We start from the raw sequence: 24,423 nt of genomic DNA, 5'->3' as shown, positions 1-24,423 counted from the left end.
CTTGTGACCGTGTCATCGATGCATCTGTAAGGCCGGAGGTGTAAGCGATAATATTATCTGATACTGGGGTTATTCAGCCTAGTCGAAGGCAGACCGGTTACTGTCCGTGCAGGCAAGACAAGTTGAGCTTTGATGATGTAATATCAGGTGACTCCTAATCCCCGTCGAAGTTTTAAAAATCTTGGGGATTCTGTCATTGTCTCCGAGTCTTCGACGTCAAACCTCCGCCTCTCCCCATACTTCTTGTCCCATTGTCTCGAATCTATCCTTAAACCCCTGCGATCATCGGGCGATGATTTTCTCCTCCCCTCCTCCGGCTTAATATTCGACTCCGATGCTCTTCTTTTGTGCCGTCATATGGTTGTGGTCATGGACAGTTGTGGCGAGTGCGATTCCGCCCCGCTGGCGGGCGAGCGAACGAGCAATATCTCGGCGAACCTTTGAATCCCTCGAAGAACTTGCTCGGATCGTGGACATATCCTACTGCGTCGGCACCACAGGCATCCAGAAGCCCTTTAAGTGTCTCAGCCGATGCAGCGACTTCGAAGGGTTTGAACTCGTCACTACGTGGAATACTGGGCCGCTGCTCTCTGATTCATGCGGCTACGTCGCCGTGTCGCATCCTCCGTTTGCGAAACGCGTCATTGTTGCCTTCCGTGGAACCTACTCCATTGCGAATACGATTGCCGATCTGTCCACGAACCCTGCCGAATACGCCCCTTTTCCTTCCGACAGCGACAACGATTCCGTCTGCACGTCTGTCGAGCCGTACAATGACAAGCGCCCTGTGTTGCCGCAGTTAGTCTCACAACTGGGAAAGAGAAGTAATCTGGAAGTCGAGTGTCCGAACTGTACGGTCCACGCTGGCTTCATGACATCCTGGCAGAACACTCGATGCACCATCGTGCCACATGTGGAAAAGGCGCTGAACGAGAATCCAGACTACGAACTGGTCTTGGTTGGTCATTCTCTGGGAGGTGCCGTGGCTGCTCTGGCTGCTCTGGAATTCCAAGCTCGGGGTTGGACTCCTCACGTTACAACGTTTGGGGAGCCTCGGATCGGCAACCTGGCTCTGAATCGGTTCATCGACAAACGGTTCAAGCTGAATACGACCGATCCCGAAGAATCACTATACCGCCGAGTCACGCATGTCGATGATCCTGTTCCGCTGTTACCGTTGGAAGAATGGGGATACCGAATGCATGGTGGAGAGATATACATCTCAAAGCCCTCACTACCGGCAGCCCCAGCCGATCTCCGGCATTGTTCCGGCGACGAGGATCCCGCGTGTATCGCCGGAAGCGTTTCTACCGATCAAGTCCGTGACGACCTTGGCGAAGGGAACCCCAGAAATCTCGATGTCAAGGCTCTTTGGGAACTCGGCCGACGTTATAAGCTGTGGGAGCTTTTCTTTGCACATCGGGACTATTTTTGGAGGCTGGGGCTTTGCGTTCCAGGAGGAGATCCGTGGGATTGGTCTAGAGGCAAATATAATGAGAGCTTGAATGATGAACTCTAGCGTTGGTCGTGGCGGCAGAAGCAGGAAAACCGCTCCAGGATGGATTGAACTCTATTGATGCGAGTATAATTATCATTCACGATCACACGGGTTATGGGAGTAGCATGGCGTTGGCTGGAGCTGGGTATTTCAATTCACAAAGGCCGTATCTAACGATGAATCATGGTAACACGCAGATTATTCCGACTGTTATTATTGCTCCATTATTTTATGTTGCAATGCGATATCTAGCTGAGTATATATTGATTCTCTCCATGATAAATTGTTGATGAACCGAGATCCGACCGAAAACAGTGACGAACGTCTCATCTTCGCGATACTTCTTTCTTGCCATTACTGTTCGCCAGCATTAAGCATTGCGTATGGGATCAAGCATGATAGCAATAGATACGTACATCCCGCATGTGGCCTTCGCATTCTATGCAGATGTCAGCGTCTCCCTGTATCTGCGCCACCGTGGTTGATGTTCGGTGGAGCAGGGGACTTTCTACGTAATTTCGTTCGTCAGTTTTCCGAATGGACATTGAGCCATTTGACGACAAACAATTAACCATCTTACATCCCTGGTACGCTGATCGCCGGATACGCTTCCCTTCTAGAAAGTCTCCTCCTCGATTAAACAGGGACACGCGCCGCTGGTACAGCGCAGAAACGTTCAACCCGATCGCACATCAACTTCTTCCGCATCTCGTTTGGTTCTCACTTCGCAATGGCATCAACACTTTTACCATTAGGTTGGTGGTGACGCAGGCGCAGGATAGACTGACGCCCCAGGCTGACAGACGGTGCAGAATTGATCGACAAATGCGTCGGCTCGAGGATCTGGGTTGTGATGAAAGGCGACAAAGGTACAGTACTTCCAATACTATTTCCCCAATCTCCCTCGCCACTGGTCGTGTGTGCCGAGCGCACGCGTGTTACTTGCACGAAAGCGTCTTCATTCGTTGGGCTTCTACTGATATCAGACCGCAGAGTTCGCCGGCACGTTACTGGGCTTCGATGACTACGTCAGTAAGTTTGACCATGGCATGGCGTTGTTATTGATTCAATGGCATGAGACCCCAGCGGAGAGAAATGCTGATATGGCTGTCCAGACATGGTCTTGGAAGATGTGATCGAATTGTAAGTGCACCATTTGCGTTCTTGAGATCGGCCACGTTGGTGGCTAGAGGAGAGTCTGGCTGACTGACCGGGTCCGAATCAGTGACTACACGGGCGCGCAAACGAAATTACCTAAGATCCTGCTCAACGGCAATAACATTTGCATGGTGAGTGCACTATCCTGCAGTCCTATCTCATTGCTTGGTGTCGACCCGACGGAGATGCCCTTATTTCCTTGACGGCGGTGCTGCTGTCTGGAAAACATGGGAGCTGATTTCTTGGTTCTTGAACAGTTGATACCCGGCGGTGAAGGGCCAGTGCCGCCATCATCGTGACGTGGGCGCCATATTGCGTTGTGTTCTGGCAAGAAACGGGAACAACAGTGATCCTCGGGTGGAATACTTTGGGCCGATCATGCGGGTGAAACGGTCGACTCGCCGCCATCGATATGGAAGATGGCAGCGGCCGACGAACAGGTTACAGCATACCGCAAATGCCGCAGACGGCTGTCCACAGTGGCCATACCAAGCCATACCTCTATGCCAATTGTGCAATTGAGAGGAAAAAGCAGATTGCAAGTTACAACTTCTGTGGCTGGTTCGAATATCTGTACATTTATTTTGGGTACAGCGCTGTCGACCTTTGTAGAACTTCAATAGCCTCCCGCCGTACCTGTCTCACAATTTCCCCGGCAGGCATCACTACTTTGATCAATCCAATTCCCGTGCCTGCATACGTGGTCATTCTTCCCTCTGGCCCCCATCCAGCATCACCCTGGTCTACAGTCTCCTTGTAGCGTTCTACATTCTCTTGTTCCGACATCCCATGCACTGCATCAAGGTACGTCCTATTCACGACTCCCCGGCCATTGTAGGCCTTGGGCCAGCCATGGATGCCTCTGACCACATCATATATGGTCGTGGTCACGGTGTTTGTGCCGCCATCAGTAACTCGTAGCACTTCATTCTGATAGCCTTTGGAGATAACCGCCTCCTGAGCCGCAAGGAACCTGGTCCCCAGAGCTACGCCTTGAGCACCGAGCGTCAGAGCTGCCGCAATTCCTCGACCGTCGACGATACCGCCGGCTGCAATGACTGGGATATCAATATCTTCGGCGGCTAGGGCATCCACGGTCTCGGGCAGCAAAGTCAGAAGACCCGCTCGCTGCGCAAGGCCATGGCCCCCAGAATCAGATCCTTGCATCACCAAGACATCTGGTTTCGTGGTCTTCGCAACCTCGATGGCTTCAGCTACCGTACCAACTTGGACCCAGATCTTGGTTTTGCCCTCGCTGAAGGCACGAATCGTCTTGGCCCAGTCGATCAGATCGCTCAACTGCTTGGGCGCGAAGAACCACACGGCAGCCACGGGATGGTTTTGGAGGGCTTCCACTGCCATTCGCACATCGCTGCCCCAGTTCTGAAAGCCGACACCGATGGGCAGCACGCCGTTGTGAAGCGGCACGTTTTGAGAGTTCGCATACTCGGCGGCTTCGGCGAGGTCCTTCGAAAGTGGGGAGAGGTCAAATCCTCCAGCGAGGAAACCGAAGCCGCCGGCCGCAGAGACGGTCACTGCTAGACGGCCCATAGTGATCTTCATCATGGGCGCTGAGACCACTAAGGGCGCGTTGGGCGAAGTCCATGGATAGTCCTTGTGGAGGCTATTCGGCGCCATTCTTTTGGTGATGCTAGCAATGCGGCAGCAATAGAAATAGCTGGAAGTAAGATAGATCTCAGTCTCGCTCCGGAGCTGTAGTCGAGTGAGGTCTCAAGTCTTCGAAATATGTGATTCAATAACAACTAGCTGTTTAGTAAGCGTTGGGTCTTGGTCTCATTCCCATCAGGTGGTTCTCCGCGGAGTTCAATTCGATCTTCCCTACCGATCAGAGTCATAGGGAGGCCGGGTTCTGTGCGTCAGTGATGGGTCCGAATACGACGAGGACCTCTCGATCGTAGGCTCGCACGAATAGTCAGTTCCACAGATCCGGATGGCTTGGGAATGACTGGCATTGTGGAGGACAATGCGAGCTGGGAGACTCGGTGGGATAATGCCTCGGATGGGTCGTTTTCTCCATCGGTATGTTGTCACTGTCGTTTGCTTGTGCCACAGACGCCACAACCTGCACCGCCACACCGACAAGGTACTGTCGGCAAACCTTCCTTCGTGAAAAGATATCTCTTGGCGACATCCAGCGAGGCTTCACCTCCAACCTTCACTTCAAGTTGTAGACGTTAGCATTAAACTTAACCTTGTTGTTTTCGCACCATCGCGACTTCTTCAACTTCTCACTTCATCATCCACTTCATCCACTTCCTCATCGCGACAGTCATCCTTGAAACATCAGTCTCATCGCCGCCTGGCATTCTTTGAGCCAAGCAAAGCCGTCGCTTTCTCTGCCTCGATTCTTTCTCTCTGAGATCTGACAAGATGAATGCACCAGATCGGTATGTACCAAAGTTTGAGTTGTCTTTGTTGTTCCATGTCATCTTCCGGTCGGAGAGGAGTAGTCAAGATGTGCAGACAGAGTAGGAGGATGGAAGAAAAGATAAAAGGCCACACCCGCTGCCGGTCACCTGAACAATCTTCCCGCTGCCGGGCCTTCTGGCCATCCAGGATTGTGCGCCGACGATGTCACTGCCGGAATCTTCTGCGTTCTCACTGCTGCTCACTCTGAGTGGCTGAGTTCTGCCAGACCCCAGCCAATCTACAAGCTTGGCATTCGAGGGCGCTGCTGGAAGTCGATCTATATACCACCGCTTCGACTTGTCAACAGCCAACATCCCCCATCATTCTACACATCTTCTCTCTCTCAACCATCATCAAACTCGAACATCATTCTATCAGAGCAAAGTCTCAGGAGCCATGGCGGATGCAGCAGAGACGGCGCCCATGCGTCCGAGCACCACTCCTCCTGGTAGTCCTCCAGCAATGCCATTCCGTGGTCGGGTCCTCAACAGTGGATATCCTGAGATTCCTGCCAGTACCACTCCACCAGGAAGCCCACCAGGAAACCGTGCCTTCTCCAACGCGCTCTTCCGACGCCCGGTCCCTTTCAGCACCACTCCTCCGGGTACTCCGAGACGCTTTTCTACTGGCCAAGACATCAAGGGCAAAGCGCGTTCCACCGACTCCGAATCTCGTGGCGCAGCTGCGAACAACACCAATGCCGGAATGAACCCACGGTACGTTAAGTCTTCCTGGTTGCATACATTCCAGTGTGTCTTTTGACATGCTGGATTTGATGTAACTGCATCAATACAATGTCCTTTCGCCTCACTAACTTGAGTCTTTCCAGTGAGGCTGCCTTGGCCAAAGCCATTGAGGCCCTGAAGGTCGCATACGCCAAGAATGTCCCTCTGATCAAAGAAACCCCCACTTCCAGCAAGGCACCCGGATCCGGTGGAGGCAACAACGAACCAGAGAATACCAACAACCAGGACCACCCGCAGCAGGACGACCACGGCGATCACCAGGACGATGCTAGAGCTCAACAGCATGGGACACGTGGTGAACGTATTCCTGATCGGTGCGCAACCGCAAGATTACTGCACCCATTCCACCGGCCAGCCGACTGCACATCTGGCTATACTCCTGCTCCTGGCCTCAGCCCATTGCTTCTTCTATCTGTGCAGCGTACCTTGGTAACAGCATTGACTGACATCTTTTTCCATAATAGTACCGAGGCTTTCCTTCTTGGACCTGGCGAGAAGCGAATTGAGCTAAAAATCGACACCCGTAAGTGGTCTCGATTTCGTCGTTGCTCCTTGCTGACCAATGTCTCAGGTACTCCAAACACCGAGATTTTCGTCTTCAACAAAGAAGACCACACTCTTGGTGGCTTGCTGGTGGACAAGCTCCTGAAGAACAGCCATGTCCTCTTCGCCGCCTACCGAGTAAGTTGCCCAGAAAGACCCATATCGCCTGGTGAAATATGCTGATTTGCTTTAGGTCCCACATCCTCTTTTCGCCCGATTCGAGCTTCGCGTGCAGACTGATGGGGAGATTTCACCGAAGGAAGCGCTCGTTGCGTCAAGCAGTGAGATCATTCGTGACTTCGAAACCCTCAAGACCAACTTCACCCGCGAGTACGAGTTGAGAAAGATGGTTGGCAGCGCGGCACAGAACAATGGCGCCTGATTGGGGCCCATGTTCTGGATGCCAGTTCATGACGATCATGATCATGGAATGGATGATACCCTGTACCATTAGCGAGGGTCTGGCGTGATGGCGTTCTCTGGGAGCAAGAGGCTCGAACCCATCACCTTTAACAATTGCATTTATTAGTGGCGTCAGGCGGGAGGGCCTTGCACCCCCGAAAGAAAATGCTTTTTCCACAAAACGGTCCTTCTTATTGTATCCTCCCTGTGCTGCCGTAGTATATCTCGTCGAACCCTTACTTCACGTTGATCTGTCACCCATCCCATCGGCGAGTCAGGTTGATGGGGACATGGCAAGGCTGTCTCATAGCCTCGTGGCTCGACGCAGCAAAACCATGTCGCTGCTTTAACAATTGCCAAGACGCAATCATCTCACCTGCAGCTGAGTGCAGTGCCAGCCCCCGTATTAGCACGTCGGAGCAGTAGTAATCCAGAGGAGAGGTATCAGCCATCGGGTCCGCGTCACTGCAATCAGCAATTTGAAACTGAACCTGAACTGCAGCGGCCTCAATTCGTCTCACTTCAAATTGTTGCATTTCTTTCGCCTTTCATTGCGTTCTCTGCGTCTTTTGCCCGTCATGTATTCGTCCTCAAATTCTTTCTTGGGCGGCACGAACACTGGCCGTCCAGGTCCCGCAGGCTTTGGACAACAGCAATCGTTCGGGCCCTTTACCCAAGCTCCTCAACAGCAGACGCCCTTCGCTCCGCAGCCTACCGGTTTCCCTGGACAGTTGCAAGTACAACAGACTGGCTTTCCAGCATATGGACAACAGCAAAACTTTCAGGCTCCTGCTCAGCAACCTCAGTTTACAGGATATCCTGCCCAGAACCAACCCCAGCAGCCGCAGTTTCCCCAGGCGCCACCTTTCCAGCAGCAGCCGTCGTTTCAAGCTACTCCCCAGATACAACCACAGCCCACAGCTGCGCCGCTCCGACCTCATCAGACCTCCTCGCAGATTGCACAATCTTTCAACACCGGTACCTCTACCGCAGCTTCGTCGAACAGAGGCGCAGGCAAAAGGTCGAGCAAGATCCCTAATATTCGGCTGTCGTTCATCACGGCCACAGACCAGGCCAAATTTGAGCAACTTTTCAAGTCTGCCGTCGGAGATAGTCAAGCTTTGGATGGAGAAAAAGCTAGGGATCTACTGCTGAGGTCGAAACTGCCGGGTAGCGACTTGTCGCGGATATGGATCTTGTCAGATACCACGAAGTCGGGGCAACTCCTGTTCCCGGAGTTCGCGTTGGCCATGTACCTGTGCAACCTGAGGTTGACTGGAAAGGAGCTGCCGTCCATCCTACCAGAGAAGATCAGGAACGAGGTATCAAGCATGGTTGACATAATCTCATTTGGCGTGCCCGACGAGAAGCCTCTTCCACCGCCTCGTACCAACGTGCCAGACTTCGACGCACCTCTGAGGCAGAATGCTGTCTCGCCTCCTGCGCCTCAAGCACCACAACCGAAGCAGCCCTCAAACCAGCAGCTATTGACGCAGCTCACTTCCCAGCCAACTGGATTCTATAACCAGGCAACGGGCTTCCAACCTGGTCTACAGGCGCAACCGACGGGGTTTCCTGGGCCTTCTCAGGCAATGCAAATGCAACCGACAGGCTTCATGAACAATCCTCAGCCTACAGGTTATACTGGCCCTCGTCCGCCTCTGCCGCCCATGCCAACAGGGTTCGCAAACAATATGTCGCCTCAGCAGACCGGACCTTTGCAGGCACAGCCTACCGGTATACCTGGTCAATGGGGTTTCATAAACACACCCGCCGGAGGCTTACCGAATATTGAGGCACTACAACGGCAACTCATGCCTCAGTCTGGCCGAGAGGGCGGGTTCACCACGCAAGGCTTAGCCGGCAGCGCCAAAGTTGCCTGGGCCATCACCAAGGAGGAAAAGAAGATCTACGACGAACTGTTTCGCGCCTGGGATGGTTTGGGTAGAGGCTTTATCTCTGGCGATGTCGCGATTGAGATCATGGGCCAGAGTGGACTTGAGCGGTCTGATCTCGAACGCATTTGGACGCTGGCAGACCCCAGCAACAAAGGCCGCCTGAACATGGATGAGTTTGCTGTAGCTATGCATCTCATCTACCGCAAGCTGAATGGTTATCCTGTTCCTACGAGACTGCCACCTGAGTTGATCCCTCCGTCAACCCGGTTCATCAATGAGTCAATCAATACAGTCAAGTCGCTTCTGTCACACGATGCTGAGGCCAGGAAATCATCGGGGGCCTTCTTGCAACCGCAAAGGACTGGGGTAAGCTACCTCAAAAATCACTCATTCCGCAGCGCGTCGAGCTCTCCTGGCTTCGGCCGCAAAGACGCCACAGTCTTCCGCAACAATGATGACGATATTGGATACCGTTCTAGTGCACGGCGCCGCCTTGGAGCCGGGGGACGTACTCCATCCCCTGCGCAATCGTCCGAGGTCACCGAGTCGTACGATGACATGACCCCCGACCAGATCCGGAAGAAGATCCGCGAGAAGAAGATTCTTTTGGAGGCTACAGACTTTGAAGACGAAAGACAGGCAGAGGATGAAGATGTTTTGGACCGGAGAGACAGGAGAGAAGCAGAAGACCTCTTCCGACAGATTCGCCGTGTGCAAGATGACATTGACACTCATCCTAAATCTGATCTGGTTGGATCGGACACTGGTGCCGAGAGGAGAGCCATGCGTCGAGAGTTACAGCGATATCAAGATCGTCTACCTATGTTGGCATCAAATGTTCGAAAAGTTGAGAAGAGCATTGCGGAGGCTAAGTTACAGCTATTCCGGCTGAAAGATGCCAAAGCTCATCCGAACAGCACGTCGAACATTGTTGGGACTGGTCCCGGCGGTGCGGTGACGGAGGCTGACCGCATCAAAGCACGTGCGAGGGCCAGGATGCAGGCCCGAGCTGCCGAGCTGGCAGGACGACCGGTCCCCGCAGCTGATGATGAGGGAGCTGCGCAAAGACGTCTTGAACAAGAATCATCCAAGATCAGGTCCGATCAAGAACGGCACGAAGCCATGACTCGAGATGTGGAGGATAGTGTCAAGGATTTTGTTTCGAGTCTTGAGGATGGCCTGCGCGAGCAAGGTGAAAGTGCAAGCCAGGAGCATGAACGAAGACGGTGGGAAGAAGCTTTGGGCGTGGAAGATGAAATCAAGGAGCTCATCTATGATCTCCAACGAAGCAGTAGGACTGCTAGAGTCCGCAAAGAGGAGTATGGCGTTCCGTCGTCCCTGAGTAAGGATTTGGTGCTAACATATCTTAGGCAATCACGCTCCGTCCGACAACCGTCTTTGGACCATGTCCGTGAAGAGTCGAAGCCCGCAAATGGAGATCTACCTTCTCGACCTGCGCCGACAACCACCAATTCGTCGTCTTCCGTCACACCCAGCCTATCGCACCAGGACCGTATCGCCTCAGCAAAGGAAAAGGCCTTGCGGCGTATCCAGGAAAGGATGGCGGCAGCTGGTCTCAAACCAGCAGGCGAAAGCGGTGAAACGTTGCAACAACGACAGGAGCGAGAGAAACAAGAAAGAGCGGAGCGGTTGCGAAAGGCAGAGGCCGAGGACGCAAAGCGCGAGGCCGAGAGACAGCAGAGATTGGCCAATGAAGGAGTGGCACCTCCCAGTCCCAAGGCCGTCAAGGCACCCCCTCCACCACCCACCAGAAAGACGCGACAGGACAGCTCCGAGACATCGGACCGCAAAGCCGCCGAGGAGGCAGCTCGTGCCAAGGCGGAAGAAGAGGCAGCCGCACAGATTCGGGCCCAGCAGGAGATTCAACAACAGGAGCGTGAACGACTTGAGTTAGTAAATACAATCCTACCACTGCAGGACATACTGACAAGAGACCTAGGACTCAAACCAAAGAGGGCGAGGACGAGCTCGAGAAGGAACGTGAAGCTGCTCAGGCTCGTCTGCGTGCTCTCGAGGAGCAAGTCAAGGCCGGCAAGATCAAGAAACAGGAGGAGAAGGCCCGAAAGAAGGCGGCCGAAAAAGAGGCCAAGGAGAAAGAAGCCAGGCTCGCAGCTCAGCGAGCCGAGCTTGAAGCGGCTCGCGAACGGGAACGACAACTCCAGCTCCAGCTCGAGAATCTGGGCGAGTCATCCTCTGATGATGACGAAGGTCCGGAGCAGATCACACCTCAGGAGAGTACACCGGCCACGAGTCAGGTTCTTCCCAGCACAATCTCTTCACCTCCACCAGCAGCTCCGCCAGCAGCGCCTTCTACCAGCAGTGGTTACGAGGCGACTCCTCTTTCTAGCCCGCCTGCTGAAGAATCGAGGAACCCATACTTCAAAAAGCGGACTCAGTCTTCGGAAAATGCGCCACCAGTATTCTCCCCACCTCCTGTGCCGCAAACTCAACCATTCTCACCTCCCGAGGCCCCGCCGGCAGCGCCAGTCGATCTGCCGTCAACAAATCCGTTCCACAGGATGGCGCAACAAGAGGCTGCGAGCCCGCTCATACCCAACTTTACGGGTAAGCTGCTGTCCCGGCGTCGTCCCGAAGAGGATGAGTGGTCAGCAGCTGGCTCCAATAAAGGGGACTCTAGCGATGAAGACGAGCCTCCGGCCAGCGGATCAGCGAAGCACTTGGCCTCCATTCTTTTTGGTACGATGGCGCCGCCGAGACCTCTTTCAGCCATGGACAGCAAGCCTGATACACCGGTTCAAGAACCAGCTCCAGCCCCAGCCCTAGCTCCTTTGTCTACCGATTCCGCTCCACCTCCGCCACCATTACCGAGCAGTGATGCTCCGGCCGAACCTTCTCCTCCGCCTACGATTCCAGGGTCATTTGAGGAAGCGAGTGCGCCTCCTCCGCCTCCCCCACCAGCTCCTGGATTCGGGGCACCAAGCGCGCCTCCGCCGCCGCCGCCCGTCCCTGAATCTGGAGCCTTCAGCGCACCTCCTCCGCCTCCACCATTTCCCGATACTGCTGCTCCTGGAGGTCCACCCCCACCTCCTCCCATGCCCGGCCCGGCTGCCGCAGCCCCGGCTATCGGGTCACTTTTGGGCGAGATCAAGAAAGGGAAGGGACTACGCCATGCTCAAACGAATGATCGTAGCACAAGTTCTATAGCGGGGAGGGTTTTGAATTGAACATTGGTGTTTGGTAGACGGGCAGCATGGTATGTATATTGACATAACGGTGCCGAATATCAGATTGAACTGGCCATCCCTACAACTGTCCATTTATTGGTCCAAATATATGGTATCTCAACACATGAGATAGTAGACGGTGGCATAACAAAATGAAATATCTGATCAACGCTGGCCGTGCGTGGTGCAGCTCTGGAGACTGGAAGATGCGGGCAGCCGAGCACGTGACTTGGCGTGGTGCCGAAAGATCAACTAAACCCTTTCTGGACAGAAAGTAAATACAAGTCATTGAACCACAACATCTGTTCCGTAGACGACGAAGACCCTTGCACAGCAATCCAACCGTTACAGATGCATTGCAGGCGCCGTCATCGATAATAGCTGACCTTGGCTGTTGCTACTTGAGGAAGACACGACAAAGTTCCCTTCTGAGGGTATTGAGAGACAGACTTCAACGATGCCTCGTGTCGCAGGGCAGTCCACCGGCCGACCAGGCCGGGCGGGTGTTGTGATGAATATGGCGCGCGAAAAGAACAAGTCGTCGCCAGTGAAGTGAGTGTTTAACATGCGCTATCCAAATTGATATTGAAGGAATTTGAATGCGACGAGCCACCAAGACTGCGCTCCAACAGCGCTCACTTCATACAGTGGTGGTATCGGTGACTCGTTCGCGCAACCCATGACAAATACCAAAGGGTGCTGGGATCGATTAAAGCTAACCTCTCGGATTCACAAACAGACTCGCGCTCAATGATGACCGTGGCGAAAAGGTGGCACGCTTGCACTCGCGACAAGCACTCCAAGAAATCCATATGAACGAAATCCGCGCCGCGGCGAGCCCCATCCGCAAGATCAATCAACGAAGATCTACGAACACCAACGGCAACAGTAGGAACATGTCAGAGTCGCCGCGCACACCGCGAACATCGGGGGCGGGTATGATGCACAATAAGAGACTGCCGACACAGCAACAACTCCGCCATCACGGGCGAGAAAGCGACATCGTGCCTGGGAGTATAGTGCGGCCGAAATGCGTGCCGATTCTGGCGAATTTTGAGGAGTGGATGAAGATGGCGACGGACAACAAGATCAACGCGGCGAACTCGTGGAATTTTGCCCTGATCGACTACTTCCATGATATGAGTCTGTTGAAGGAGGGCGATGGAGTCAATTTCCAAAAGGCGAGTTGTACGCTCGATGGCTGTGTCAAGATCTACACGAGCAGAGTCGACAGTGTCGCTACGGAAACGGGTCGATTGCTCAGTGGATTGGCAGATGGAGATGGGAAGAGGAGAAAAAAGGGCGACGGCGCCGATGATGAGGAGGAAGAAGACGGCGATGAAGATGGCGAAGAAGGAGAAGACGGGGAGGGGACGAAAAAAGCCAAGAAGAGACCGGTCAGAAGTCACGAAGCTACTCTTGCGCCCAGCTTTGCTTCGTTCCAGGGCAAGAAGCTCGAATTGGAGTTTGCAGTAGATCCGTTGTTCAAGAAAGCGTCGGCGGATTTCGATGAGGGAGGGGCTAAGGGTCTTTTGCTGAATCATTTGTCCATCGACTCCGATGGACGTATCGTCTTTGACAGCAGTGACGATGCCGGTGACGCGACTCTTTCGGCGGAAAAGGAGCAACACCATTCTGAAGAACACAGTGAAAATCAGGACGACGATGACGATGCCACCGAAGTGCCGGAGACAAGGGCAAAGACAACCACAGAAGAGGCAAAAGAAGAGGAGAATGCCGAAGGCGACCAAGACGAAGATATCGATTTGGTAGCCCTCGCTGCCAAATTCTTTCCAGATCTAGGCATCTTGGATTCCCAGGATATCTGTCCCTCCATGAAAATGTTCACGCTTGGTGACACGTCGGGAGATCTGAGCATCCCTTTCCTCAAAGCCCCGGACGACTGGCGAGAACAGAAAAAGGGGGCCGGGGCGGCAACGCCTCAGCACTCGACGAGTAACCCGAACCTCAATCTTTCCGACCAGACTGGCATCTTCCTCGACGGGAGTAATGCCATGGGCTTCGACGATGACGACGACGATGGTGGTCTTCTTGGGGGCTTCGATGTCGCAGACAATGTTGGCTTCGGCGAAGGAGGCGAAGCTTGGGCCAAAGATGCCGCCGTTGATGCGCAGACACGGCTTGCACGGGCTGAAGATGTCGACGATAACCTTATCGAAGGAGACAATGCCGACGGGTATGCTCTAGCACTGCAGCACAAATATCAGGAAGACGCGGAGCACGAGTCGATCATGGCGTATTTCGACAAAGCATTCAATTCGCGAGCCAAAGGCAAAACAGCGTTCATGACCCTGGAGAACTGGCGAATGCAAAAGATCCAGAAGGCTCAACAAGGGGAGACGAGTGCGCCGACCCGACAGAGGAAAGAAAAGGAACCGTTCGAAATTGACTTCCTTGGACCCACGTCGGAGAGCTTGCAGGAACTGCTTGAAGCACCTGCGGTGCTTAACTCGCAGATCAGCCTGCCCAAAGCCCAATGGAGGACGAAAGGGAGGAATCTGCTCGACAAAGATGATGAGGTGGTCGATCCGAGAAAGTTGATGCGGCTGTGGACGAAGCCGAAGTGTCGAGTCGGAAGACGGAAGGGTGGCATGGGCGTCATCGACGAGGGCTTTGGCGCGAGAAACCGATTTGGTATGGTCAAGGATAACGGAGAAGATGACGACGAAGACGGCGAAGGTGAGGGACGGCAAGGTGACTACGATGCCAATTTCTTCGCCGATGACGATCAAATGCCCTTCTTTGACGGACCTTTGCCCATTGACGATGATGATGATGACGACGACGTCAACGGCGGAGGGGCGGGAGGAGCGGACGATGATGGCGCCCAAGCATTCATGGACGCGAGGGAGATGCTCAGCCCTCAGCCTGAAGGACATCAACAGCCGCCACCTGATCTTCTTGGACAAATCGATGGTGAAGTTGATGGCATCGGTTCGCAGGATCCGAACCAGCAGCCGATGAACCCGCAGATGCTGCTGCCGCCCCCACAAAGCCAGAATGACTTGCTCCCAGGCAGTTTCGGGTCCCAGCTCGTGACGCAGGGCGGCCGGAGATTGAGGCCGGAATACGTCAATTACGCGCGGAGCGCGAAGAAAGTGGACGTTCGTCGACTCAAAGAGAACATGTGGAAAGGCATGAGTCAGAAATTGATGGCCATCAATGTCTTCAGCAAGGATGACCGGTTCGGGGGGAGGACCGAACGGCAAGAGGCTGGAGATTCCCCTGCTCCCGTGGTCAACGAAGATGTCGATATCGATATGATGGATGTGGATGCTGATGATGCCGCTCCTGATGCTGGCGAAGCGGGAGCTATGGTGGACGAACACCACAACCTGACCTCAACCGACAAGAATGATGCGAATGCCCCTGAGCAGACCCAACAGCTCACATTCACCGACGTGATGCGCGACCTGAAATACGTCTACCCGGATCAGCAGATGAAGGATATCAGTACCTCATACTGCTTCATCTGTCTGCTCCATCTGGCCAACGAGAAGGGGTTGGTTTTGGAGGTCGAGCGGGATGGTGAGAAGGCGATGCAGGACATCAAGGTGTTCCGAGATCCAAGTGTGGGAGAGGAATACGAGGGCGAATAGAGAGAGAGAGAGAGAGAGAGAGAACAGGAGAAAGAACTTGGACGGAACTTTCGAGATCTAGGCACCTTACCTGATGATGATGGCGATTTGTTGCGGCGTGTGTTTGGTCTGGGTGCAACGAAAGGAAAAAAGAAAGGATTTGGATGTGTTCATCACTTGTCGTTGTCATTGTGATTGTGATTCTGCTGACGATCCAATCCTGAACGTGATTCCTCGACCTTGGATGCCGTGAGAATAGGGGAGAGGAATCAATGCAGTGGGAGGCAACGCTTTGAATAAATACCCCAGTGGAGTCTGTCAGCTGTGTCCATTCGTGATGGTCATGGTCATGGTGATTGGAATGGGATGGGATGGGATGGTCTTCAGATTGATCTTTGATCTTATCCAGAATGTGTTTAATGCCCAACTTTCAAATGCTCACTCTCTGGTCTATTACTTTCCACTTTCGATCTGTTCGTGCGTCCGGTTTCCAACAAAGAAGACGTACCATGACAGTGGTCACTGTCTTGCCGATGAGGTGACACAGTCCTAAGCATGGCTTTCCAAGGAGATACAATGGCACCGCTTCGCTTCGCTTGGAGGAGAGATTGTAGGATCAAACCTGTGGGTAATGACTGTTTCGTGTAAACAGACTCTATCTAGATCGAGTCTTTCTTTTCTTTCCAAAAAGGCAAAAGGAAAACGGTGCTGGTATACAGTTATTAGTATTTCATTTGAGTTGATTCCCTACCAGTACCACTACAATCCTTCCCGATTCTTCATTGTTCTTTGCTCATAACCATCTTCACAATCCTTGCTCACCCTTCAATATCCTTCGCTATCCTTCGGTCTTTTTCAATCACCTCCGACACTCTCCACACTATACTATCATTCTGGGGACTCCGGCGCCCGCCATGACAGCTTCCCCACATTGATGGGCCATAAACTCGTCGCGATCAACGTCATTCACATATATCACGATCTCTCAAGTATTTATTTAGCTACAAGTATATCAAACCAACCGAACGAAGCGATCTGTGGACACAGCGAACTTGATCTGGTCTCTGGGTACCTGTACCTGTACAAAGAAAATACAATGACATCTCCTCTTCCAAGCATGCGCCGAATTGTGACCTCTCACAATGAAAAAGGAGAGGCGATCATCAGCCGCGACACTCAAATCATCTCCCAAATCCTACCACACGGGGTTGGGTCGGCGCAAATATGGTCCAGCGACAGCAGTCCCGCGGACGTGGCCTCGTCGGACGACAAAGGTGATGTCGAGGCCGGGTTTGTCAGTGGAGGTTCGATTTTCCGAGTCGTCGACGTTCCGCCACGGAGCACTGGGGCTCTCCACCGTTCCATCTCTTTGGACTATATCATTGTCCAACGGGGAACCGTGGTGCTGAACTTGGACGACGGGTCGAGGACAAAAGTAGACCCAGGTGGAATCGTCGTCCAACAGGCTACTATGCATGGCTGGGACAATCAAGGCGACGAATGGGCTCGGTTACTTTGCATCATGCTACCGGCCAAGGCTCCTGTCGTGGGCGGGAAAGAGCTACGGACGGACTTGGGTGCTTTGTTTGCATTGGGCAATTGAAAGGATTAGACCCGTGGAAGGGTGCCGGATACTAGATAATAGGTATCCTGGAAGCCGAGTCCCTACCTCGCTCTTCTAGCATGGGGATCCGATACCTAACACCGAGACAACTGACGACATGTGGATATGGCGTGCCAGTGGTGAGGGGTCAATGGCACCGGCGAGTATGATTTATCCAGGTGCGGAGGTCGAGTAAGAGTTCCATTGTCAGGGATCAGGGTTCGGGTTCGGGACCGAGGGATTGTCAGCAAGGTGGGTGAAACCCTTACCGCTGAAGAACGTCGTTTCTGCGACCCACGATCCATGCTCCATGCTCCATGCCCCATGCTCCATGCCCCATGCCCCATCACACCCCATTCCACTCCTCGTGGAGTGAACCGAATGTGGGGAAAAAGGACGCGAGTTTGGCACGAGATCAAATGCCCAAAGACGGTATCGCTGTAGTACCTAATGTAGGTACAGAGTAGGCATATCTTGTAACGTGGGACAGACGGGACATTGGCGATTCTGCAAAAGTCTCTTGGTCGCCAGGGACATGATGGTGTGGTCAAGGCTGATTAGATTCGTTGAGGAGTCTGGAAACACGACTTTTGGGGATCCATGCATCGACAAAAGCGACGACGACCTGATTACGCTGGTGAATCGGCGTCAACTATATGCCATCAGGCTCTCCGGCAATGATCCTTTTGCACTGACCCGGACGAATGAGAGGACAAGGGTCGACCGTCTTCTCGGGGTGCTCACTGAGGAAGACGTGAGTGTCTTCAAATGTATAGGTCTCAACTATGTCAAACATAGTAAGTCGCCGCGGGATCGTGGCTCACCGGCTCCAGAGAGCACCACCAAGCAGCCTTGTCATCCGTCACCCTGACTGACTGATGGCAGTTACTGAAAGTGGTCGTAAAGCACCCCCATATCCTTCCTTGTTCATGAAGCCTGCGCCGGCCATAGCAGCATTCAATGCCGACATTCGAGTCCCGTGCATTGCGCAGAACAAGAATCTCGACTACGAGGGCGAGCTTGTACGTGAAGAGCAAGACCAAAGGACCAGACATTCGGGCGACTAACCGTTCACCAGGCTGTTGTCATTGGGAAGTCGGGGAGAAACATCTCGACGGAGGATGCCATCTCCCACGTCGCCGGATATGCGTCTTCGAATGATGTCTCGGCGAGGACCTGGCAACGGGATCCCGCCTATGCCGGAACTGTGCCACAGTGGTCTTTTGCAAAGTCCTTTGACACGTTTGCGCCGCTGGGGCCGATGCTGGTCTCCCCCTCCGTCGTGGGGGCTGCGGATCATCTGAGATTGCAGACCTGGGTCAATGGGGAGGTCCGCCAGGATTCCAACACAAATGACCTCCTGTTCAACGTTGCTGCAATCATCAGCTTTCTGAGCCAGGGCTCGACGTTGCAAAAGGGTACCGTCATCATGACCGGGACGCCTGATGGAGTGGCTCTGGGTATGGCGCAGCCGAAATGGTTACAGGACGGCGATGTAGTCGAGGTGAAAATCGAGCATCTGGGTGCTTGTCTGAACCGCATCGTCCACGACGAGATCAGGGGAGTCCTCTGATGGAGGTCTAGGCAATCAGACAGTATGAGTGTGTCTCGAAACGCCCTCGAGTCTTGAAGTGTAGTGCAGTCGTAGTGACAGGTATTGGATGAGAGGCAGGACTGGGATATCGGCCTCTCATCCACGTATATCGAGATCGAGGAAGGCAAACACCTCGAATCCATTCAAGATCCATCTACTGCCAGTGGTGAACTTGAACTTGAACTTGAGCTTGATCTTGATTTTGAGCTCCTCGGCAGGAAACCCCCGCATTCCTGTAGACTCGTTGTCAATACCCTAATACCCCGACTTTTGACCCGCGAACCCCAGCGAATATGGAGTTAATATGGAGTGAATATGGAGATGACCTTCACCACCACAACTACTACTACTACTACTACTACTACTACTACTACTACTACTACTACTACCTGCCTGTCATTGCACCTATTGCCAACATGTTCGAACATGGGTTTGTATCCTTCTTAGACTCCGGCACGTCGGACAATCTGTTCCATCTACCTTGACTTTGGAAGATTTCCATCACTTCAACGCTTTGCGCGAGCTATCTGGGCTTCCACATCAGATGATGATCACCCCAAAGTTCCTGCGCTCCTACAGACTCTTCTCAGACTGTCCTTGAGTTACGACCACGAAACCCCTATCCTCTCTATTAGCCATCTCGCTTCTCCCAACAGTGGCTAGTCTGAACCTGATGTCTGGTCATGGAAGACGCCTACGGGCCAAGGACAAGGAGAGGCAGTGCGCATTCTGCGGTCGCACATTCACTAAGGAGGAGCATCTCAAGCGCCATGAAAGATCACGTATGCCCCCTGGAGAATGGAGAGGAAAATGCTGTGCAAACTCAATGGACGCCTGCACCCTCGTTCTCGTTCTGGTTCTGGCTAACATTTGACTGATGCTGCAGATACTGGAGAACGACCGTTCAAGTGTACCAGATGCGACAGGAGATATGGCCGAAGGTTTGCCTCCCAGCTTTTTCTTGACTGCGTCCCTTTGGTGCTACAGATCAACGTTTTATGTCATCTCAACTTCTGACCTGGAATGATCAAGTGATGTCCTTGCTCGCCATATCCAGACACATCCCCACGACAACATTTATCAGAAACCCTTCTCGAACGGCGCCCATGGCAACACTGGACGAATCCATTCAGGGCCGGGCGCCGGGGATGAGCATGGTGAGGCCACTCAACAAATTCAGATGGACTCTTTCACCTTCAGCAACCAGACCTTCCCTGCGCCAAACCAGGAGCAAGTCTTCATCATGCCGGCGGATGAGCACCATCATCCGATGGTTCAGCAACAAAACATCAGGCGATCTTCAACATTCCCACACGCCGACCATGACTTGAGCACAATTGGCCGAGGTGAGCCTTTGTCCGAATTAGGCAGCAACGTCGAGACACACGGCAGCGATGCTGCAGAAGATGGGGACACGGTCACCATTGTAGTAGATGAGCCATCGAACCAAACTACGGGGTCGATGTCGAGTTCTCAAGCACCACTTTGGCAGAAAATACATCATCCAGGGCCACTGCTATCTCACCCCACAGAGGATGTGTCTCGGGGGCAACCGTCATTGCCTGGATGGGACCCGTCCGCTGTTCGGAGCTCCGCCGTGCATTCTCCCAATGGCTTGTCTTTGCCATCTCAGGTCTCCGGCGTGGATAAGTACAATGCAAACTTCATGCTCGACACGGACTTTGGTACCTACGGCTATCTGACTCCCGGCGTACTGGATCTTTTGGACTTTGCAACCCCTCAGCCACCCTCGTCGTATACTCCTCACCCCCAGGACAGGCAAGTTGAGAGATCATGTGATAAACCAGAAGTCCTTTTTTCGGGTCATCAAGTGCAGCGCATGCGCCAGCTGTGGTATGATCGACGACCGGCGTCCGGCATGCAGATGGTACGATCAATGTGGCATGTTGTCGTGCAGTATGAAGCGGACAATATCTTCTCAAGGGCCAAGACTTCTCAGCAAAGCTGCCCAGAGTCACTGTCCCAAAGTGATCTAAACTCTCAATGGCATCTCGACGACGAAAGCAGAGGGAGGATGACCGATTTCTGCAATGAGCTCGACAAGAACTTTTACCACGAAGATCTGGCTAAGCTCACACCTCAGTCTGCACCGCGTGCCTCAAGTTCCGAAGCTGGGTCAGGAAGTACATTACCATGGTCCTCAGCAGATGGATTCCCGACGAAGGAAATTCTCAATGCAAGCCTGGAATTGTTCTTCCACTGTTCGCATTTGCCGTTTTTACACAAGGCTACCTTTGACGCAACGTCCGTCCCAGAGCCTCTATTGCTGGCAGTCTGCCTGCTTGGGCTTTCGAGCCTGCATCCGGAACGCTCCAAAAGCTTTGTTCTCCGATACTACAATGTAACCCCTCTCTTTTCTCGTGTTGATATCTTGATACCAATGCTAACAATCGTTTAGAGACTGATGCATTTCTGTCGTAATGATCTAACGACGAAGACGGTGGATCGGTGTAAGCCATGGGAGCTTCTGGTGGCAATAGCTACGACTTTACTGGTCGTATATCTTGCCTTGGGTCACTTGGTATTTCTGAACTTATCCCGGATGATCAAGACTGGACTTAGCTGACCGACGCCACAAGGAAGAGCTCGATGAATCCCAGGCGCATGGGCTCACCATCCAAATGCTTCATGTAAGTATCGCTCCAGGATGGAGTGGATCTGGACTTATTCGTGACACCCAGGTCGCCGAGAGACATGGTCTTTTTGCTGCATCTTGTAGCGATGACCTCATCCTACAATTGCAAGCGACCCCGGATGAGCAAGAGGTTTCGTGGAAAGCCTGGTGTCGTGCAGAGTCCATCAAGCGGTGAGTTCTTTTGGCAAGGAAGAGATCCAATGGCTCATAAGAACGCAGTATGATTTCCTGCCTTCTGTGGATGGATCTGGCATATGCCCGCATCATGGGTGGCCCGGGGATGGTAGACATTGACAAAGTCGACCTTCATCTACCATGCGAGGCCGCCCTTTTCGATGCTCCAAGCTCCAACCGTTTTCTCCTTCTCCAAGCAGGACAACACGGAGCCCAGCTGATGATGCCACGGATGCGGGTACACATGTTCCATGCAAATCCACCTGCCACCCTCACTCACATGTCGATGGAGACCTTACTGGTTGCGCTGTACCTGCAGACAGTCGCCATTCGCCACAAGTGGCATACTCCAGACCACAGAGCCCGCATTTGCAGCCATGAGGAGACCTTGTTCGCCGACGGCAAGGCCAATGGCATCATTGCGTCTCTTCTGCTGTTGCCATCACGGTACGCCAAGTTATTCCGACAGCGGCACCGAGTGACCGCATTTGCATGGAACAACGTTTGCATCGCTCTCACCACAGATCTGAGTCTTTTGGAGACTGCCGCTGGCCGGGAGGGCATTGATACGGCTCAAGTTGCGATGCATGCCGTTACCAGGTGGTCCGAGACACCTAGAGCCCGAAGAGCTGTATTGCACGCAGCACAAATATTTGACATCTTATCTTCATCACGATTCAGCGAGTGGAACATCGCAAGGCCAGATCTGCTGCTGTTCCAATCGGCCCTCCTCCTCAGCATGTATCTCTTCGTGTTCAAGCACGAAACCGATCACCATGATAGTCCGGCATTCGAGCTTCTCCAAGACGTTGACTGGACAGTGGTTGGAGCAGAGGGAATTGGCAGCCCAACCCAGACTGCGCCAGGGAGTCCCGGAACGACCTGTTCAAGTCCATCAGGATCAGGCTACGCAGCACGCAACTTCATACGCCAAGGTGGGCCGATATCTTTCTCTGGAGAGGCTCTGAGTCCTGGTGGTGTCACTGCCAGGAAGATACTGCTAAACTATGTGCACCTACTGGACGATATCGGCAAGTATAGTGGCTCGATCTATTCACAGTTATTGAGGACGATGAGTGATTGTGTGATTGAGTGAAGTCACTGAATACTCGCCAGCTCACGGCCATCCAACTAGCTTCGCCCCGGGAAGTTGTGGCAAGCAGCCATGCCACGGCAAAGAGACTGTCACCCAGCAGGCACCCTTGGTGCCAGTGCAAACTCTGGGACAGGAGGAAGACTTTAACCTCAGACACGGTGGCAACCTGGGATGGACCCTCGTGACTGCAAAAGTTTGGGCGTCTACTATTGTACATGAAGGTACCTTGAATGCACGTTCGGAGTCCAGAATATATAAGTATATACCCCAGTGTATTTGTATGTCCTACGACGATTTATGCCCTCTATGGCACATGAGGACTGTTCGATCTCGAGGAAATTGATATGGGCTTGATGGGAAGTGGAACGTGCTGCCTTTGCAATGTTTGGCAGATTGTGGTTCCATCTCATCTCTAGTCTCGACTTTGGAGACCCTCTCCACATAGGGGACCCGGAGACTGTCCCACCTTGATCGAGGGACTTCTACCTGTGGATAGGAGAGCGTCCAAAACTTTGACTTTGGCATGGGCGTGAAAACTAAGCCTCGCAAAGCAGTGTCGTTCTCTACTACTAGGTACTAGACGTTCAATCTTGTGGTGAGGCAGGACTTTCCCGTCAATCTGTGAGATCTGTGAGATCCCATTCTCTATAAGATAAGCATAGAAGAAACGGCATAGGCTAACTAACGTGCAAGCCAACTCCGAAGTAACAAGTCGGGCCTGGGACCTTGATTGTTAAATCCGAGAGAGGTCAAGCCAACAAAGACAGCGTTTTGGAGAGAACAATGTCGAATTGGGATCAGGATGAATTCATGTCCCAGTGGGACAAAAAATACGTCTCAACCAACGTGAAGACCGGGTCTCGACCATATGATAAAGAAGTCTTCCTAAAACTCGACAAGGACCTGGCCTCATATCCCGATCTACATCGCATTGCCCATGCTATCATGGTATGTCGAATTCGTTGCTATCCTATTCAATCATCTTGAGGTTTCTCGACCTCTAACCACCCACTAGGCTGCCGCGTTCTGTGCGGTAGGACGTGCAGATGTTGTTGGAAGGTTCTTTGATGACACTACGGCCACAGCCACGCCAGATGATTCAGAAGCAATCTTCCTACGTCTTCGAGAAGCCATCACCATCATCTTCCCTTACGTGGGTATGCCGACCTGTATACCGGCCTGCTACGGAATGATCGGCGTGGTCCAACGCAAAGGTCAAGCATTTGCCTCTACAAGAGTGCTACGGAAGCCCATCGTCACCGAACAGGACGCACAAAAAGGAAACGAACTCCGCTCAAGGATCTATAGCGGAGTGGGAAACTCGGAGATTTTCGGGCTCATGGAGAAATATTTCACGGATTTATGTGAGTGTACGCTGCTTTGTGATTTTCCTCGGCAACCACAACTGACAACGGTCATCCAGTTACTTGTTCGACCGTGGTGACATGGGGCTATCTGATCGCGAAGGCGAACGAGGAGGTCTTTCACCCCCAGGAGTCCCACCTGATTGTGGCCACGGCCATCATGGCTTTGGGAGCAACACGCCAGGCCAAAAGTCATATCAAGGCCACGCTGGGCATCGGCAACTCCATCCCGTCGGTCAAAGCTGTGGTCGAAGTCGTCTCTGAAGTCGCTAGATGGGCCGACCGTCCTCATATTGGACCTTTTCACGTTGATGAGCTTGCGAGTGAGATTCAGCGTGCGTTGAGGGGTTAGTGTTACGCTGGAGATGGGCTGCGGGTGGTCAATGTATGGCGATTGCAAAAGGGGGAGAATAGTAGCATCGGTGAGATGCCTTTACCTAGACTCATCCACGGTGC

The 24,423-nt window shown here is 53.0% G+C and overlaps 10 protein-coding genes across 10 annotated transcripts; 9 read left to right on the top strand and 1 right to left on the bottom strand.

Moving 5' to 3' along the window:
• Positions 1-334: 334 nt before the first annotated feature.
• On the top strand, positions 335-1,519 carry A1O1_01438 (uncharacterized protein; the record flags this gene model as incomplete). The annotated part of the gene is made up of 1 exon (XM_007722351.1): positions 335-1,519. The coding sequence occupies one exon, from the start codon at positions 335-337 to the stop codon at positions 1,517-1,519; it is 1,185 nt and encodes a 394-aa protein (XP_007720541.1).
• Positions 1,520-2,228: 709 nt separating this feature from the next.
• Positions 2,229-2,955, top strand: A1O1_01437 (U6 snRNA-associated Sm-like protein LSm5; the record flags this gene model as incomplete). Its single annotated transcript, XM_007722350.1, has 6 exons — positions 2,229-2,253; positions 2,311-2,367; positions 2,492-2,530; positions 2,614-2,641; positions 2,724-2,787; positions 2,914-2,955. 6 exons carry the CDS (start codon positions 2,229-2,231, stop codon positions 2,953-2,955), a joined length of 255 nt encoding a protein of 84 aa, XP_007720540.1.
• A 280-nt stretch (positions 2,956-3,235) lies between these two features.
• On the bottom strand, positions 3,236-4,294 carry A1O1_01436 (uncharacterized protein; the record flags this gene model as incomplete). Its single annotated transcript, XM_007722349.1, has 1 exon — positions 3,236-4,294. One exon carries the CDS (start codon positions 4,292-4,294, stop codon positions 3,236-3,238), a length of 1,059 nt encoding a protein of 352 aa, XP_007720539.1.
• Positions 4,295-5,482: 1,188 nt separating this feature from the next.
• A1O1_01435 (uncharacterized protein) lies at positions 5,483-6,757 on the top strand (the record flags this gene model as incomplete). Its single annotated transcript, XM_007722348.1, has 4 exons — positions 5,483-5,802; positions 5,916-6,355; positions 6,404-6,513; positions 6,569-6,757. The coding sequence occupies 4 exons, from the start codon at positions 5,483-5,485 to the stop codon at positions 6,755-6,757; spliced, it is 1,059 nt and encodes a 352-aa protein (XP_007720538.1).
• A 598-nt stretch (positions 6,758-7,355) lies between these two features.
• Positions 7,356-11,881, top strand: A1O1_01434 (uncharacterized protein; the record flags this gene model as incomplete). The annotated part of the gene is made up of 3 exons (XM_007722347.1): positions 7,356-9,994; positions 10,046-10,585; positions 10,636-11,881. The coding sequence occupies 3 exons, from the start codon at positions 7,356-7,358 to the stop codon at positions 11,879-11,881; spliced, it is 4,425 nt and encodes a 1,474-aa protein (XP_007720537.1).
• Positions 11,882-12,693: 812 nt separating this feature from the next.
• A1O1_01433 (uncharacterized protein) lies at positions 12,694-15,501 on the top strand (the record flags this gene model as incomplete). The annotated part of the gene is made up of 1 exon (XM_007722346.1): positions 12,694-15,501. One exon carries the CDS (start codon positions 12,694-12,696, stop codon positions 15,499-15,501), a length of 2,808 nt encoding a protein of 935 aa, XP_007720536.1.
• A 1,096-nt stretch (positions 15,502-16,597) lies between these two features.
• Positions 16,598-17,083, top strand: A1O1_01432 (uncharacterized protein; the record flags this gene model as incomplete). The annotated part of the gene is made up of 1 exon (XM_007722345.1): positions 16,598-17,083. One exon carries the CDS (start codon positions 16,598-16,600, stop codon positions 17,081-17,083), a length of 486 nt encoding a protein of 161 aa, XP_007720535.1.
• Positions 17,084-17,618: 535 nt separating this feature from the next.
• A1O1_01431 (uncharacterized protein) lies at positions 17,619-18,656 on the top strand (the record flags this gene model as incomplete). Its single annotated transcript, XM_007722344.1, has 3 exons — positions 17,619-17,880; positions 17,969-18,105; positions 18,162-18,656. The coding sequence occupies 3 exons, from the start codon at positions 17,619-17,621 to the stop codon at positions 18,654-18,656; spliced, it is 894 nt and encodes a 297-aa protein (XP_007720534.1).
• Positions 18,657-19,920: 1,264 nt separating this feature from the next.
• A1O1_01430 (uncharacterized protein) lies at positions 19,921-22,603 on the top strand (the record flags this gene model as incomplete). The annotated part of the gene is made up of 5 exons (XM_007722343.1): positions 19,921-21,039; positions 21,097-21,219; positions 21,278-21,328; positions 21,380-21,504; positions 21,553-22,603. 5 exons carry the CDS (start codon positions 19,921-19,923, stop codon positions 22,601-22,603), a joined length of 2,469 nt encoding a protein of 822 aa, XP_007720533.1.
• A 783-nt stretch (positions 22,604-23,386) lies between these two features.
• On the top strand, positions 23,387-24,319 carry A1O1_01429 (uncharacterized protein; the record flags this gene model as incomplete). The annotated part of the gene is made up of 3 exons (XM_007722342.1): positions 23,387-23,551; positions 23,619-23,967; positions 24,027-24,319. 3 exons carry the CDS (start codon positions 23,387-23,389, stop codon positions 24,317-24,319), a joined length of 807 nt encoding a protein of 268 aa, XP_007720532.1.
• Positions 24,320-24,423: the final 104 nt, after the last annotated feature.

This window comes from Capronia coronata, assembly GCF_000585585.1.
Source record: "Capronia coronata CBS 617.96 chromosome Unknown acBCG-supercont1.1, whole genome shotgun sequence".
Lineage (NCBI taxonomy): Eukaryota > Fungi > Ascomycota > Eurotiomycetes > Chaetothyriales > Herpotrichiellaceae > Capronia > Capronia coronata.
Note: the sequence above shows the minus strand (reverse complement) of the source record. Positions and strands in the feature narration are given on the sequence as shown.